At 36.1% G+C, this 19,659-nt stretch overlaps 1 protein-coding gene across 1 annotated transcript in view; it reads right to left on the bottom strand.

Moving 5' to 3' along the window:
- Positions 1–19,659, bottom strand: part of LOC103605925 (transcriptional protein SWT1-like) — a gene marked incomplete at its 5' end in the record, with an annotated part of 59,566 nt that overhangs the window by 23,855 nt on the left and 16,052 nt on the right. Inside the window, one exon of the mRNA XM_008590525.1 lies at positions 720–786. Within this exon, the coding sequence (XP_008588747.1) occupies positions 720–786 (67 nt within the window). The remainder of the gene's footprint in view (positions 1–719; positions 787–19,659) is intronic.

The raw sequence follows: 19,659 nt of genomic DNA, 5'->3' as shown, positions 1-19,659 counted from the left end.
CATGTTCTCACTTATTGGTGGGAGCTAAAAATACATAAAAAAATTCACACACACACACACACACACACACACACACACACACACCAAAAAAAAAAAACGGGGGGGGAGAAGATATAACAACTACAATTTCTTTGAAGGTGTTACAACAAGCAAACGGAAAGGACATTCTTGGGTGGGAGGGGGAGAGGGAGGAGGGAGGGAGGTTTCGGTGATAGGTCATAATAATCAACCACATTGTATATTGACAAAATAAAAAAAATTTAAAAAAAAAAAAAGAATGTATCAATGTATCAACAAATATCAATTATAGGGGCCGGCCCGGTGGCGCACTCGGTAGAGTGCGGCGCTTGGGAGCACGGCGGCGCTCCTGCCGAGGGTTCGGATCCCATATAGAGACAGGTCCGCTCACTGGTTGAGCGCTGTGCAGGCACGACACCTAGGGTTGCGATCCCGTTGCCGGTCGCGGTACGGGCGCGACACTGAGGGTTGCGATCCCGTTACCGGTCACAAAAAATGACAAAAAGGAAAAAAATATATATATCAGCGCGACACTGAGGGTTGCGATCCCGTTACCGGTCACAAAAAAAGACAAAAAGGAAAAAAATATATATATCAGTTACATGGCTTTCCATTACATTTTAGAACACCTCCTATATTTATTTATATTAAAACTTGTTTATGGTGGAAATGCAGTAAACATTTAGAAATATTTCTCATACCTCATACTTGATTAGGAAGTTATAGAGGGTCTCAACATCTTGGTAATTACTGTTGGGGGCCAAAATCCTGAAAAATAAAATAAAAACAAAGAACGGAAAATGAATGATTTATGAAAAAAAAATATCTTGAACATTCTCCCCAAAACATACTCATACTGTGAGAGAGAACTTATTGTTTAATAAGCTTATTTAAAAGTTTACAACCTTTTTCCTATTTTATCAATTAAAACTTATAAAACCATGACTTCAATTCAATAGAGGTCAATTCATTAAAATGTTTTTGCTTATGTGATACTTGTGACATTAATTAGTCAACAACCATAAGCATTCTTACATGTGAAATTATAGCTCACGTTTTAAGTTATAAAAATACAGATTTCTCAAAAAGAAGATAGAAATGTGAAGTGCATTTACATTCCACATCTTTTAAGCTACAGACAAAGCTTGAAGATTTCCCATAGAAATGTGCAACCAGTCCAAATGGACAACTAATGAAACTATCAGACACATACAAGAAATCCTAATAAAAGATAGTGACTAAATTCAAATAACATTGTTTGAACTATCAGCCTAGTGCTCTATAAAAAATCAGTAGTTATCAGACTATGTCAATTGTTGGAAATAACACTGATTCAGAAAAATAAAGAATGAAGAATGATAGAAACAAAGAAGAAATGAAGATAAAGGGAAAAAAAGGAAGAAAAATAAAGAAGGGTGGAACATATTTTTCTTTCTAGAACTAAAGTATTAATTCTCATCTTCTTATACTAAATATTTTTTAATCCTTCCAGCATGAAGAATTTTGTTTTCTCTTGTAAAAAAAGAAAAAGGAAAGGAAACCACTCCTATCATAATGGTATAGTGGTTCTGAATACTGTCTGTCTAAGTTTGTCTACACTTGAGTGAGGTTAACTTCTATGTGACTTATTTTCCTTATCTGTTAGAGGATAATAGTAGTCCCTACTTCATAGGGCTATTGTGAGAATTAAATGAGTTACTGTAAGAAAAGCCTTTCTAACAGTGTCTGGTATATAATATAGCAAGCACTTTATATGTCAATTATAACAGTAACAATAACAATTATCATCATCATCATCTAATAGTTTCAAGTTACAAAATAAGTGAAATGATGATATAACTAACCAAGCCACCTCAATTAATTCTTAAATTCCAAGTGGCTTTTATTACAACAGTATCTCTAGGTCCTCATGTTCTTGCCAATCTTGATACTGTCAGATCTGAGTTAACTGATCTCAACAATCTAGATTATAACTTTAGACTATTTGGCTTTTATTACACTTGTGGGACAGCTTTCACAGATCACTTGTCAGGAAATAATCAAATTTTTAAAGGTCTCTCTAATAGAACTTTAATGCTCCCTTAGAGAGGGCACATACAGAATATCTTAAGAATATACAAAAATCTGCATGAGAATACTGTGACAGTTTCATGCTAAAAAAGTTTTTCTCCCAACGAGTAATTTTAAAATACAAATAATCTAAGAAAAGAAAAAAATGACCAAGGATAAACATGGGGAAGGAAAGGGCCCATAAATAATTTGCTTAAAAAACAAACGAACAAAAACTATATAACCAATCCTTTAAAAAGGCAATGGGAAACAAACTAGTAAATTCTAACTTTGCAACCCAGCAAAACAAACTATCAGCAATGTGGAATAATTTACACCCCCTTTTTTTTTTATGGTTTTAGAGATAATCCAAACTGTCTGTAAAAGGGAATAAGGAAACTAGATGAAACAACATGTCATATTAAGAGCCTTATAAGTTCCAAGCTGGTACCAGAAAAGAACGTATTTTACTAGAGAATAAAATTAACATTTCTGGGCCAGCCCTTGGCTCACTTGGGAGACTGTGGTGCCGATAACACCAAGGCCACGGGTTCAGATCCCTATATAGCTCACTTGGGAGAGCATGGTGCTAACAACACCAAGTTAAGGGTTAAGATCCCCTTACCGGTCATCTTAAAAAAAAAAAAAAAATTAACATTTCTTTGTCCTGAAATACTTTGTAGAAAAACTGGTTTCAGGTAAATTCATCATTTGTCAATAGCAACAAATCATATTCAAGGTAAGAAATAAAGAAAATACATCATCCTAGTTTTCTAATTAGCAAAAAATTGAATTTTTGTAACTCCCTATTTGGTTTTACTTTTTTAAAACAGTTTTACTGAGGTATAATTCACATACCATAAAATGTGCTCATTTTAATAATTCAATTATTTTTAATAAATTTACAGATCTGTACGATCACCACAATCCAATTTTTTTTTTTTTTTTTTGTCTTTTTTCATGTCCGGCAACGGATCGCAACCCTCAGTGTCGTGCCCGTACCGGGCCGGGACCGGCAACGGGATTGCAACCCTCGGCGCTGCTCCCATTCGCAACCCTCAGTGTCATGCCCGTACCGGGCCGGGACCGGCAACGGGATTGCAACCCTCGGCGCTGCTCCCATACCTCGCTCAGCCAGTGAGCGGGAACCAGTCTGTATGTGGGATCCGAACCCTCGGCGGGAGCGCCACCGCGCTCCCAAGCGGCGCACTGTAGCAGTGCGCCACCGGGCTGGCCCACCACAGTCCAATTTTTGAACATTTCTTTCACCCAAAAAAGATTCCTCTTGACCATTTGCAGTCATTCTCTGTTCTATCTTCAAGCCTCAACTCTAGGCAACCATTAATCTATTCTCTGTCTCTGCAAAGTAGCCTTTTCTAGACTACATTGATTTCTTCGTTTATAAGTTCTTTCCCTCTTACCCTTACAAAAGCATAGCTGTAACAATAAATAACAGCATATTGTATTAGAGTCCAGAGGATGAGGCAAACTCCAGTGGATAATGCCCACCCCTCACAATATATTTGATGAGTAAGCAAAATGCATACTAGAGATGTCCAGATCAGAACAAGAGATCCTTTATTCCCTCATTCAACAGACATTTGAGACGTACTATGAGTCAAGCACCACTTTAGGCCCTTGAATACAGAGTGAAGAAAAAGACAAAGATACAGAGTAGACCAAAGCATCAGAGTTCTAAAGGGCATATAAAAGAAAAAAATTCTGACCAACCACAGGAAGATAATAAAGAAAGAAAAATATCTCATACTTGTCTATTTGGCAATCTCTTCCCACTTCTCAATTGCTACTTGCAGGCAAAATAAGAAACACTGGAATTTCAAGTTTCTATGAAAGAAGTCATTAGCTCCAAAAGTTAATATTTGATTATTTGGCAAGATATCACAAAACTGTATTCTAATAAAGACAAGTTTATTGATGTAAACATCATTCACAGATATATTGGTTTGATAGTCAGAATAAAACTACACATTGTTTTGAAAAACTAGGATACAAATTATAAAATTTGTTACTGTAAAAGCATGGTTTGAGGTAAATCAAGCCAAAAATAGACTAGGCAACCTTTATTAAAATGCACTCAGTTTGAGGTTGAATTTAAACTTCATTACATCTTAAAGAGAAGGAATCTGGCCTAGTATAAAAAATTGCAAACTTTTACTCACTAAAAGTACAACTTGTTGAAAATACATAAAAAATAAAACAGAGAAAAAATGGTTTATGGCATTTCATGCCTCAGTAATTCCCCACACAAAAATTCTTGAGAGGTCAGCCTTCTCTAAAGTTTGCTCATTTTGTCTTCTTATACCAGTAGGAAGACAAAAGACTCTCAGAATGAAAGTCCTAAAATTACTCTTCAACGGCATCTTTTTAAAGAATGGTGGAAAAAAAAGAATTAGCCCTTGGGGGAAATAAAATACTTTCCAGAAAATGGCCATTTTTTATTTATAAATACATCCATTTTTGTCCTTTCAAGAAAAATCCATAATAATCAGTATTTGTTCAAATGTAAATTATACTAAGAACAATGGAATATATAAAAAAAAAAAATTATAAGACATGGTTCCCTATCTGCAAATTGTTTATAATCTTGAAATTTTACTCTAGAATTCTGGAGTGGGTTTTGGGGAACAGATGTCTGAAGCAGGATTTAATCTGCAGCTCATAGATTATTTACAAGCCAAGACAGACCTAAATGTGCTTGATTTCTTTATAACAGCATCAGTAATAATGCTTAATGACTTACTGAACACTTAGTCAAGGTCTGACCCTGCTTTACATATATCATCTCCAACCATTTTAACATCCTGAATTTAGTTAGGTGACCTTGATCAAGTTACCTATTTTTCTGCACCTCGGTTCTTCACCTGTGAAAGGGGGATAAAGTAGTAGTGTTTTTACCTCATAAGGTTACTGTATAAATTAAATAATGATATAAAGTGTTTAGCACACTGTCTGGCATACAGTACATATTCAAAAAATATTAGCGGTTATGATAACCAGTTTTCAGATGCAGAAACAAAAGGTCAGAGTTTTAAGACACTTGCCCAAGATTATACAGTGAGTCGTGACAGGCTTTCAAATTTCTACTACTTTGGCTCTGGAGCTCATGACTTTCCCACTAATAAAAAGGATAACCACTACCACCTTCTTGCCTTTAAATGATTTTACAAAATCAAATGAAATAAAGTCCTTTTAAAATGGTTAAAATACTGATTTTATATGTAAGCAAAAAGAACTCTTTAATTTGCCTTTTATCAAATGCTTCTGATAAATTATTTTGTGTATGTATAAACACTAAATCTTAGTAGTTATATTCTTCTTAAAGCCACAAAGCAAGTTGGTAACAAAACTAACACCCACTAGAAGTCCTGACTCTTAATCACCTAGGCACTTTGAGTTTTCTATTTATCCATTAGCAATTAGCATTAAATAAGCAACATGTTAATATGAATTAAATTTTATTTCTGTATCACTCAATGTATTTCTTTAAGGGGAAAAAAAGAATATAACACTCAAATTTTTACAGAAAAAAGTTAAGAGAATAATCTGACTAAAATTTTTAAATGATACGTTAAAATAGACTAAATTTTTAATTAGGATTTTAAAAATTCAAACAAAACTTTTATGTAGAAAAAATAAAGTAGCAGATTTAGGGGTAGGGAAAAAAGCCTTAAATATTCGACTTTAATATTTAATTCTAGAAATTCAAAAGAAGAGAGAATATGTTCTTGGATATTTATTAATCATGACTTACATCCCACAGAACTGAAAAATTATGGTTACTTCTGGCAAGGCAAAGTTTTACATTAATATAATATTTAAAATAGTTTTTGAGAATAAGAAAAAATTAAAGATAAGTTTAAAAACTAATTGTATACAGTGAAAATGTTTGTTTACAGCATTATGTTAAAAATTCATTTTTAAATTGAAGAGGAGGAAGGGATACTTCCAAACTAATTCTACAAGGCCAGCATTACCCTTATACCTAAACCAGAAAAACACACAACAAAAAAAGACCAACATCCCTAATGAACACAGATGCAAAGATCTTCAACAAAATATTAGCAAACTGAATCCAACAACACATTAACAAGATCATTCACCATGATCAAGTAGGATTCATCCCAGGGATGCAAGGATGGTTCAGCACATGCAAATCAATAAATATGATACAGGGGCCGGCCCGGTGCCGCACTGCTACAGTGCGCCGCTTGGGAGCGCGGCGGCGCTCCCACCGAGGGTTCGGATCCCACATACAGACCGGTTCCCGCTCACTGGCTGAGCGAGGTGCGGGCGCAGCACCGAGGGTTGCGATCCCGTTGCCGGTCCCGGTCCGGTACGGGCGCGAAACTGAGGGTTGCGATCCGTTGCTGGACACGAAAAAGAAAAAAAGACAAAAAGGAAAAATAAATAAATAAATAAATAAATATGATACATCGCATCAACAGAATAAAGAAAAAAAATATATAATCATTTTAAAAGATGCAGAAAAAGCATTTGATAAAACCCAACACCTCTTCATGATAAAAACACTCAACAAATGAGGTATAGAAGGAATGTACCTTAACACAATAAAGGCCATATTATGACAACCCCAAAGCTAACACCAGACAATTTTTGAATGGACAATAATTGGAGACTTTTCCTTTCCTCTAAGATCTGGAACAAGACAAGGATTCCCACTTTCCCCACTCTTATTCAACACAGTACTGGAAGTTCTACCAACACAACAAGGCAAGAGAAAGCAATAAAGGGCACCCAAACTGGAAAGGAGGAAGTCAAACTACCCCTATTTGCAGATGACATGATCATATACATAAAAAAGCCCTAAAGACCTCACCAAAAAAATTACTAGAATAAATGAATTCAGTATAGTGACAGGATACAAAATTAACACAAAAAAAATCAATAGCCTTCCCAGATGCCAACAACAAAATAGCTGAAGACGAAATCAAGAAAGTAAACCCATTCATGATAGCTACCAAAAAAATGAAGTACCTAGGAGTAAATTTGACCAAGGAGGTGAAAGATATCTATAATAAAAACTATAAAACACTGGTTAAAAAAAAAATGAAGAGGACACAATTCAGTGGAAAGATAGCCCATGTTCATGGGTTGGAAGAATTAACATCATCAAAATGTCCATATTCCCCAAAGCAATCTATACATTCGACTCAATCCCTATCAAAACACCAATGACATTCTTCACAGAAATAGAAAAAAAATTATCGTAAAATTAGTATGGAACCACAAAAGATCTCATATAGCCAAATAAAGTTGGAGGCACCACACTTCCTGGCTTCAAAATATACTATACAGCTATAGTAACCAAAAACACCATGGTACTGGCATAAAAACAGACACATGGATCCATGGAACAAAGCAGAGAGCCCAGAAATCAACCTACCCACTTACAGCCAACTGATGTTCGACAAAGGTACCAAGAACAAACACTGGGGAAAGGACAGCCTCTTCAATAAATGGTGCTGGGAAAACCAGATATCCACATGCTGAAGGCTGAAACTAGACCTTTATCCCTCACCATACACAAAGATCAACTCAAAATGGATTAAACACCTAAAATTAAAACCCAAAACTATAAAACTACTAGAGAAAAAATAAGGGAAGCACTACATGAAATGGGAATGGGCAGCACTTTTTTGGACAAGACCACAAAGGACAGGCAACTACAGCAAAAATAGGCAAATGATACTATATCAAACTAAAAAGCTTCTGTACAGCAAGGGACAGAATCAACAAAGTGAAGAGACAACCTACAGAATGGGAGAAAGTGTTTGCAAACTACACGTTAGACAAGGGGCTAATATCCAGAATATGTAAGGAACTCAAACAACAAAACAGCAACAAAAAAAAAAAAAGCTAAAAAATGGGCAAAGGACCTGAATAGACATTTCTCAAAAGAAGACACACAAACGGCCAATAGGCACATGGAAAAATGCTCAACATCACTAATCATCAGGAAATGCAAATTAAAACAACAATGAGATATTGTCTCACCCCAGTTAGAATGGCTATTATCAAAAAGACAGAAAATAACAACTGCTGACAAGGATCTGGAGAAAAAGGAACTCTACTACATTGTTGGTAGAAATACAAGTTGGTTTAGCTGTTGTGGAAAACAGTATGGAGGTTCCTCAGAGGACTAAAAATAAACCTACCTTATGACCTAGCTATCTCACTACTGGGTATATACGCAAAGGAAATAAAGTCAGTATACGAAAAAGACGTCTGCACTCCCATGTTCATTGCAACACTATTCCCAATAGCCAAGAGATGGAACCAACCTAAATGCCCATCTATGGATGAACGGATAAAAAAGCAGTGGCATATTGGACAAAGGCAACAAAAATCTACATTGGGGAAAAGATTGCCTCTTAAATGAGTGGTGCTGGGAAAACTGGATATCCATATGCAGAAGATGAAACTAGATATGCACCTCTCACCTTACACTAAAATCAACTCAAAATGGATTAAAGACTTAAGTATAAGGCCTGAAACTGTAAAATTACTAACAGAAAATATAGGTGAAACACTTCAGCAATTAGGTCTGGGCACAGGCTTTACGAACATGAGCTCAAAAGCACAAGCAGCAAAAGAAAAATTAAACAAATGGGACTATAACAAACTAAAAAGCTTCTGCACAGCAAGGAAACAACAAAGTGAAATGACAACCTACAGAGTGGGAGAAAATTTTTGCTAATTATGCATCCGACAAGGGATTAATATTCAGAATATACGTAGAATTCAAGCAATTATACAGTAAAAAAAAAAAAAAAACAAATAAACCAATCAAAAATGGGCAAAGGAGCTGAATAGACATTTTTCAAAGGAAGACATACAAATGGCCAGCAGATATATGAGAAAATGCTCGACATCACTTGTCATCAGGGAAATGCAAATTAAAACTACATTGAGATACTACCTCACCTCAGTTAGACTGGCTATAATCAAAATATAACAAATGAATAACAAATGCTGGCAAGGGTGTGGAAAGAAGGGAACACTCCTACACTGTTGGTGGGACTGTAAATTAGTACAACCACTATGGAAAAAACAGTATGGAGGTTTCTCAAACAACAGATAGATCTTCCATACGATCCAGCAATCCCTCTTCTGGGTATATACCCAGAGGAATGGAAATCATCAAGTCTAAGGGATACCTGCACTCCAATGTTCATCGCAGCTCTGTTTACAATAGCCAAGACATGGAACCAATCTGAATGTCCATCGATGGATGACTGGATAAGGAAACTGTATACACCTCGGAATACTACTATTCCTTTACACACCACGGAATACTACTCTGCCATAAAAAAGAATGAAATACTCCCATTTGCAACAACATGGATGAACCTGGAGTAACTTATGTTGAATGAAATAAGCAAAGTACAGAGGGATAAATACCACATGTGCTCACTCATATGTGGGAGCCAAGAGAGAAAGAAGGAAAGAAAGACCACAGTAGTGCATTGGTCTTGCAGAGGGAGAGAACATTCCTTAGGCTACAAAATGGAATTGGGGGGAAAGGGAGAGGAGAAGGGAGGTTGGGGATAATTGGGTGGGGGACACAGGGTACAAATGCAATTTCTGGTAATGGGTATGCTGCTAGTATGAATTTGACCCTCACATCATGGGCACGAGGGGTGACAATTAGCTTTGTATCTCATGACTATTAATAAAAAAAAAGATTTGAGATGGACCTGAGCCTACAAATTTTTGAATCTATAGTGGCTCTTACTACAATGAATTGAAGAAGACAGGAATAGGGGAATAAAATCAAAGGTAGATTTTCTTAATCAGAGGTTTTTCCCCTATACCTACTACCTCCCAAGAATACATGTCTTCTATATTATAAAATATTATTTTGTTAAAAAAAAAAAAGGCAGTAGCATATATAGACAACAGAATAGTATTCAGCTATTAAAAAAAATGATATCCTATCATTTGCAGCAACATGGATGGAACTGAAAACCATCATGTTAAGTGAAATAAGTCAGGCACAGAAAAAAATACTGCATGATATCACTCACTTGTGGAATCTAAAAAAAAAAGTGGGGGCCGGCCTGTGGCTCACTCGGGAGAGTGTGGTGCTGATAACACCAAGGCCACGGGTTCGGATCCCATATAGGGATGGCCGGTTAGCTCACTGGGTGAGCGTGGTGCTGACAACACCAAGTCAAGGGTTAAGATCCCCTTACCGGTCATCTTTAGAAAAAAAATAAAATTAAATAAAAAATAAAAATTTTTTAAAAAGTGGATCTCATGAAAGTAGAGAGTAGAATATTGTTTACCAGAGGCCGGGAGGGGAGGGCACAGTGGGGTAAGAGGAAGAAAAGTGGTGGACTAACAGATACAAAACTATGCTATCTACTTTAAGTGAATCATTGTGCAGTGCATACATGTATTGAACCAACACACTGTACCCTACAAATATGCACAATGTTAAAATAAAAAACAAACAAAAAACAAAAACCTCATTTTTACATTCTTCATAGCTAAGAACTGAGTCAAGGTTTAAATATTATGAACTGTTATTAGATCATTATTGAGGATAATAATCATTTATTTAGCATCTACAAAGTGCCAGGGACTGAACAAATGCAATCTCCTTTAATCTGCAATTTAATAAAGGAACTGTTATATATAATTCCATTTTACATATTAGGAGACAAACAAAAAAAACCTTCTTACTTTAACACAGTGACATGCCTGGATGATACTATCAACCAGGATTTTGGTGATGATGAATTTAAACTGTATTACTGATAAACTGGGTGAAAATTTATAAAATCCACAATGAAGAAAAATTCACCGAGACAAAAAAGTCAGATCTTAGAAAACTGTTTTTTGTTATGTAGTGGATTGAATTATGTCCCCCCCAAATTCACTGAAGCTTGAACTGTGTCCCCCAAGTTTTATGTATTAGATATTTGGTCTCCACTGTGACTGCTGACGGTGGGAAATCCTATTGTTGACAGTGGGAAATCCTATTATGGTAATTGAAAGGTGGAGCCTTGAAGAGGTGATTGGATCATAGGACCGTGTAGTAGTGAGTGGATTAAAAATGGTGGTCAGGGGCATGGTTCTGAGGGCTTTAAAAGGAGAGGAGAGTTTGTCTTTGTCTCTCTCTCTCACTAATCCTGCTTTTTATCTTGGGTCACCAGCCTGCTCCTCTACCGTATTCTCTGTACTGGCATTTAAATATAATAATATAAAGGTTGCAATCACAGTCACTCTGGAGTCAGTCTTCCAGAGTCCAAATCAGAATTTTATCACTTTCTAAGGGGGGTGGGGGGGAGAAGGAGGAACAATTTTATCACTTTCCAGCTGAATGATATCAGGTAAGTTATTTTATCTCTGTAAGCCTCAATTAGAAAAAGACAAACTTAGAAAAACAAATTAAAAAGATGGGTCCTTCCAAAGCAATTTTTCTGGTTTTTTGTCAACTATATAATGTTCTTTTAAATTAAATTTAGAAATTTTCTAAAGTTCTATAGAACAAACTTAAAAAGACCTATTGAATATAACTAACTTTGAAGGCATTTGTTAAATGAGATAGTTTACTGTATTTAAAGGTGCGCTGTCTAGAATCAGATCAGAGTTTCAATAATTATTCTGCTAAGTATAAACCATATGACCTTGGGGAACGATATCTCTCTAATCCTACTTTCCCACATGTAAAATGGATGTAATAGCACCTCTGTAAAGGTTACTGTATGAATCAAATAAGATCATATAGGTAAAAAATTTAGCACAGTGCCTGTAACATACCAAGCACTTATTTAATGTTTCTCAATATTATTAAATTACTTCTTTTTTTTTTTTTTTTAAACTAGTAAGGGGATCTTAACCCTTGACTTGGTGTTGTCAGCACCACGCTCTCCCAAGTGAGCCAACAGGCCATCCCCATATAGGGATCCGAACCCGTGGCCTTGGTGTTATCAGCACCACACTCTCCCAAGTGAGCCACGGGCCAGCCCTAAAGTTACTACTATTATTAAACAGTATTGGGTTCAAAGCAACATATAAGATACCTTGGAGATAGCAAGGATATAAGATATTGATCTTGCCCTCATGGAGTTCATAATTTTGGAGCAGAGATAAAATGTTTGCAAATAATTATAACAGGAGGCAATCAATATGTGCTAAGAACCTTAAATATTCAATACAAATAAATTGTAGTAGGCATTCAGAGAAGCAGGATTACTTCTGCCTGGGCTAATTGGAAGTTTGCGTGGAATAGAGAGAGGGCCTCTGAACCAGGACTGGACAAATGAATAAGATTTTGAAAAACGCATGGAGGTTGAGAGGTCATTCCAGGCTCTGAGAAGAGACTGCACCAAGGTTCACCTGTAGATAGCATAGGATCTGCCTTGAAAACCAAGAATACAGTAAATTAATTTAGCTTAAATAGAAAGTACACATAGGGAAATGTAAGACCAAAAACGTACATTAGGATCAGGCAGTAGGAAGCACTGACTGCCAAATTGGAAAGGCCGTATTTGAATCAGAGCGCAAAGAGAAAAAAAGAATGTTTTTAGACAAAGGAATAAGTGAGACAATTAAAATATGATTTAAGAGAGTAATCTAAAAGACTGTCCAAGGAACCTGAAGGCAAGATCAATTAAAAGATAATTACAACAGTCTAGGTATTAAGGAGTAATTTCAGAACTAGAAGTTCCGACAGTGGTAGAAAAAAAGGAGGGTAACACAGAAAGTAGTGAAGGGATCAACAGGATTAGTTATGGAACAGATAAAAATCTAAAGTAATGCTGCAATACTGGACAAGGGTAACTGGGAGAACAATCATATAATATAGTCAGGCCATAGGGAGTATGGTTTCCAAAGAGAGTACACCTCCAGAATTAAAAGACAAGATAATTTTTTTTCTAAAATATAAATCAATAAGAATAAATAACAAAACAAAAGCAGTAGTAAGTACTTATACACCATTTTCCAGGTAATGTTCTAAGTGCTTTATACATATTTAATTTTCTCATCACAATAATCCTATGAGTAGGTACTGTTACCTTCCATGTTTGAGGAAACTGAGGAACAAGGGTTTTAAGTAACTTACCCCAGGTCAGCAAACTACGAAGTAATAGAGCATGATTTGAACCCAGGGAAGAAGTCCATGTGTCCATGTATCTACTCACTATACAAAATGCCTCTATATACACACAGATGAGATCAATACTTACCCCAAGAGATGGTTTGCAAATGTACTGCTGATAAAGCCTTAGTGACCACACAGTTCTAATGAAGGTCATCAGGGTATCTCCTCAGGGAAATATGAATGTAATAAAGAATACTGAAATCTGTCCAGTTGTTTTTCAGTATTTTGAGATTACTATTAGGCTGACATAATTGACAAAAAGTAGTAGTCTACACAGAGCTTAGAAAAGACGATTAAGAAACAAGAATTTCCCTGTAAAGGGGAAAGGCTGCCCTATTTGGCAAATATAGCCTTAGAGTAGAAAAGGAGTACTTTAGCTTGAGGTCAGTGCCCCCAGGAGTCAGCAAGAAAACTAGTAATCTAGTTTGTAGTGTAAACTTTCCTCTAGGAGTCACTCAATTGATAAATATTTTGGTTTGGCTGACAGCTACTGATTTCAATGTAAATAAGTAAATGGCTATTCTGATATATCAGCCTCATTTTCTACTAAATTTGGTTATTGTGAGTATAAGTTTTCAGTAAAGTGGTAAAATACAATTCCTAAACTTGCCAATTTAGGGACCAAACTCTGTATGTATGACTATGAATAACGGTGTTAAGATTCAAGTGACCAGATAGTTTCTTTCTCCCTAATTACTTACTCCTGCACTTATTAATATATGTTAACTCTTGTGTGAGATGCAGATACATCAGAAAACAAAATAGTTCCTGACTATAAAGACCTTACGGTCTGGCCTCTCTTTAAAACAGGTAGTATAAACAAGAGAAAGGCTGCACATGGAACAGATTAATATTGGTTTCTTTGTGGAAGAGAACAAAAGGTTGAGGTAAAAGGAGTGGAAAGAAAAACTTTCAATGTATATATACTTTTATACCTTTTGAATTATTTTTAAACAATTTGAAGGTATTACATATTTTTAAGTGACCAGATAAAATATTTTCTTAAATTGCGAAGAGAGAGTTGATGAATCAGAAAATAAATCTGAGGAAATTATTCAGAATAAAATACCGAGAAATAAAAGAGATGGAAAAACTAAAAGAACAGTCACAGATACAGCTGATAGAATGAAGAGAGCCAGGAATAGGAATTCCAAAATAAGAGCATCGAGGAGAAGGGGGAGAGGCAATACTTAGAGAGATGATGACTGAGAATTATCGGAACTGAAGACACAAGTCTTCAGACTGAAAAAGCACACCACATCTCAGGACAGATACACAAAACCATATCAAGACATATTGTGATAAAATTGCCAAAAATAAAATTTAACAATATGCTGACAGCAGACTTAACATTTCCAAGATAACAGAAGATAAAATTACTGCATATTTTCAAAGTGCTTAGGAAAAATAATAGTCAACCTAGATTAGCAATCAAGAATGAAAGCAAAATAAAAACACTTTTAGTCAGAATGAGAGCATTTACCATTAACAGATCTTGCTGAAAGGACAACTAAAAATTTGCTTTGTTATATAGGCAAACAAATCCCAAAAGAAAGAATAGGATGAAGGAAGCAATGGAAAATTTTAAAAAACTAATAAACATGATAAAGTTAAAAACAACAAAAACCATTTTATATAACAAACAATTTGGGGTAGTGATTTAAAACAGTGTGGAACTATAATATTAGAAAATAAGGGCAAGGAAGATGGAAGTAGGGAGAACAGAATTTAAAGTGTTCTAAGATCCTGGTTTTATTAGGGATCTGAATAATACTGATACTTTAGACTTTATAAACCAAGTATGCATTATTAGTTTAAGGGTAACAGCAACAAAACAGAAATAAAGTGTACAACTTCAAAACTAGTAGAGGAATAAAAAAGGAAACTAGAAAAACTAACCACACTATATCTTGGGCAATCGAGGAAAAGGCAAAAGAACCAAAAAAATAAGTATGATAAATAGAGAAGATACCCTAATTTGATATCACATATTGTACACAAATACTGATAGTCAATTCTGTACCCCATAAATATGTATGATCAATTATGTTTCATTTTTTTTTAAAAAGATAATATGGCAGAAATACTTCCAAATATACCAATAATCATAATATATGAAAGTGAATTTTATTTATTATCAATCAAAAAAACTGTCAGATTGGATAGAAAAACAAAATGTAGCTATTTAAAGAAATAATGACCCTGAATTGTTGAAGATAATGCAAAGAAAAAATATATATGGTCTCTGAGTTACAACAGTTCAACTTAACAATTTTTTGACTTTCCAATGGGTTTATTAGGACTTAACCCCATTGTAAGTCAAGGAACATCTGTATTAGCAATAACAACAACAACAACAAAAAAGTTGGTCTAGTAGTATTAATGACAAAATAAACTTTAAGGCCAAAAGTATAATTAGTAGTAAAGAGGACCAATTGACTAGGAAGATATAACTTCAAAATTCATAAAGCAAAAATTGACAGCATCACAACAAATTGAAAACCCATAATTACAGTTGGAAATTTTAATATAAATCACAGAACTTATCAGACAAAAATCAACAAGCATATAATAGTATGAATAACACACAATGAACAAATTTATTCTAGTGGACATAGAATTCTTGTACCTTAAAAAAAAAAAATAGAAGGGGCCCGAGCCCGTGGCGCACTCAGGAGAGTGCAGCGCTGGGAGCACAGCTGCGCTCCCGCTGCGGGTTCGGATCCTATATAGGGATGACCGGTGCGCTCACAGCGCTCACTGGCTGAGCGCAGTGCGGCCGGTCTCAAAAAGGACAAAAAAAAAATAGAGAGGAAAAATAGAAAGGTGTTAGGTAGCACAGCTTAGTTTTAAATGATGAGTTTAGTTTCAGACATTTAAAGTATGAGCTGAAAATTCATAACTGAACCAAGGAGAGGGGTAAGATGGAAAGCAACATGCATAAAGGGGTTGGGAATAGATGAGCTCACAAAAGAACAGTACGTGAAGAGGGCATGATGGTAGTGGTAAACTACATCTGGTGATACATCTAGGAGAAATGTTCCAAAAACAGTATATCTTAGGTTAGCAGTTTAAGTAAAATTTAATATTTACCTTCAACAGGCATGACAGGAAAACATGGGTCTAAAGATGAAGACAACGGTATTACTGTAAAACCTATTGTTGAGACCTCAGAAACATCTAAGATGCCTTTTAGAATCTTTCATACAGATAAAAGGCCCTTTAAGGGTCTAAAGAGAGTGCCTCACAATTCTGTTAAACAAACAGTACACCTAAAAATCTTAAGGGAAATGCCTATACAGGTTCATAGGGAGCCCAAGGTAGAGAGAGGTTTACCTTAAAAAGATTTGTGGTTGTGGCTTTTATCTAATGGAGTGAACCCCAATAAAGATTCACAGAAAACAATTTTTAGAGGATTATTCTGGTAGAAGTACTACCACTTGAACTAAAAGGGAGAAAGTTAATGTAAAACAAAAAGAGCACTTTGGACTCCCTACCTTTCACAGGCAGGAAGCAGATGGAGAAGGCTCCTCTGCTGCAGCATACTTGTCTTAAGGAAAAAGTTCAGAGGCCAAAACCAAAGGCCAGAGAGCAGAGTCAAGAGGAATGGTAAATAATCCCCAGGCAGTGAGCCCTAATGAAGTGAGTGGTAACATGTGCGTGGCTGGATATTAGAACTGCTAGGGATCCTGTGTGCCACCTGTTCCCCCAACCCTTTTTAGATATGAATGTTTATAGTAGTTATCCTATGTTGTGCTTATATTATATGTTGGGGGATGAGGGAACTAACTTGTCTCTAGTTCACAGTAGTTCGGATCTAGAGGAATGATACTCAAGGAGCTGTGCCTAAGGAGCCACACCCAAGGAGCCTTGTCTCAACTACACCTAGACAACTAACTTGTCTCTAGTTCACAGTAGTTCGGATCTAGAGGAATGATACTCAAGGAGCTGTGTCTAAGGAGCCACACCCAAGGAGCCTTGTCTCAACTACACCTAGATCTGATTTAAATGATGAGATCCCAAACTTGAAGATAATGCCATAAAGGGTTAAGACTTAGAGATCTTGGGAAGAGGGGATGAGTATGTTTTGCACGTGGGAGGGATGTAAACTGCTGTGGCCAGAGCGCAGACATGTCAGATTGTATTTTTCAAGATTGCCACACAACAAGATCTATCCTCCCCCATGTTCTTCTGACAATGTAACACTGACATTCCTCCTCCTATCACCAGGCAGGCTTTCAATCCAGGCAGGTCTATTACTACATAGGAAATGACAGTACGTGATTTCTGAGGCAATGTCATAAAAGACAATATAGCTTCCACCTGATATTTTGTGACACTCTTAGAAACCAGCCTTCAGCCTGTGTTGAAACTCAGGCTACACGGAGATGCCATGTGTTGGTATTCCACCCGACAGTCAGTATCAGTCAGCCTTAGAGATATCTCCAGACACCATCTGACTGCCACTACACAAGAGATCTCAAGTGAGAACTGGCCAGGTGAGTCTAGTCAACCACCAGAACCATTAGAGAAAATAAATATCTGATTGCTATTGTTTTAAGCCAATAAGGTTTGGGGTGATTTGCTATGTAACAATAGATGGCAGATATGAGAGTAGAGGTAAGGGAAATCAACCATCAGCTAGATAACGTAGAAAGTAAGCAACTTCTTTTACAACTAGTTTTTTGATTAGTTCAGAAGACGGGATTGTTGAATTGCATCTATTTTTTGCTTAGTCATATATTCATTAGCTTTTAAGTGAAGAATCCTTCTATAAAAGTTACACCGTATCTAGTTGAAGTAAGAGAAATTTTCCATATCTTAGTTTGGAGAGAGAAGAGAGATCAGTATCTCCATTGATGGTAGACACATAAGATATTGGCAGCAGGAACCCATTACCCCAGAACCCAGGAAAGACAGAGACCAGAGGTGGAGTGTAGAAATCCATAAAGAATAGGTGTACAAACAATGGTCCCTCCCCACACCAGTCATTATCACAGAAGTTATCTAAGTTGAATTGTGAACATGGAATTCTATTTAAAATGACTTTCAGGGCTGGCCAGTTATCTCACTTGGTCAGAGTACAGTGTAATAACACCAGAGTGAAAGGTTCAGATCCCCCTACTGGCCAGCCACCAAAAAAATAAAAATAAAAATAAAATAACGTTCAATGTAAAGTTGAAAATGCGTTGTATGAAAAATATACTGGCCCAGGTTATAATAAAATCATAGACCTGCAACTTTTCTGAAAATCCATGTAGTTATGAAAAAATTAGTTACTGATTAGTAGTATTGAAAATAAGTTGGGTTTTCTGTTGTTGTTGTTGTTGTTGTTGTTGTTGTTTGAGGACATGGTTGCTTGTATATTAGGCCCTAAGCTCAAATATGTAGAAAAGAAAAATAATTACAGCTTAATTAAATGGAACATATTGGACAAAAAAGTCCCTCTACTTCTATACCTGCAATATTTTACAGGATCACATCCACTTCTCTTAATCGTTCACAACTGTTTCCACACAACCTGAAGGAACTGTTAACTTTTTGAAAATAATCATAGTAATCACGTATTATGCTCCCACAGTGCAGAGGGAACCCTAACCAGGCACTAGAATAGAGAGAGTTTCAAAATACAGTACTGCATTTAAATTGTTGCAAAAGAGACTAAAGAGAGCACATCTAGGGTCCTAGGCAGGAGCTAAGACCTAAAAGCAGGCAAGGAGCATGCCAAAAACACCTCTTCCACGTGGCTGGCCACCACAGCCACCACCACAGTCACGGCTGCCACAAAAGCAGCTCAACACCACAGAAGTAGCCACAGCCATCATACAGTTGGCCCACCATACACTCAACTGCACTGATACAAGCAGTGACACCAGGAGAGATCAGAAAAAGGACATCTCTTTCCTCAAAGCCCATTCCAGAGTAACAGAAGAAGCAACTGCTCTATGAGATGACCAGACATCAATGTAGAGATACTAGAAATAAGAAAACCCAAGAAAATATGACACCACCAAAAGAATACAGACCCCATAGAGCAGGAAACCCTTGAAATGACTGAAAAGGAATTCAGAGCAACAATCTTAAGGAAACTCAGTGAAATATGAGAAGACTCAGTTAGACTTAGACAACACAATGAAATGAGAAAAAAAATCCAGGAGATGAAGGAGGAAATTTATAAGAGATTAATACCTTAAAAAAGAATGTAGCAGAATTCATGGAAGTGAAAGATTCACTCAACAAAATAAAAAGCACAACCAATAACTTAAGCAGCAGGCTAAAACAAGCAGAAGAAAGAATTTCTGATCTTGAAGATAGTCTTTTAGAAATAACCCACATGGACAAAAAGAAGGAAAAGGAACTTTAAAAAATGAAGAAAATCTAAGAGAGCTAGCACACAACCTTAAGCACACAAACATTCAAATCACGGGTGTTCCAGA

The sequence above is a fragment of the Galeopterus variegatus genome, unplaced genomic scaffold, assembly GCF_000696425.1.
Source record: "Galeopterus variegatus unplaced genomic scaffold, G_variegatus-3.0.2 Scaffold6181, whole genome shotgun sequence".
Classification (NCBI taxonomy): Eukaryota; Metazoa; Chordata; class Mammalia; order Dermoptera; family Cynocephalidae; genus Galeopterus; species Galeopterus variegatus.
This window is presented reverse-complemented; position numbering and strand designations above follow the sequence as displayed.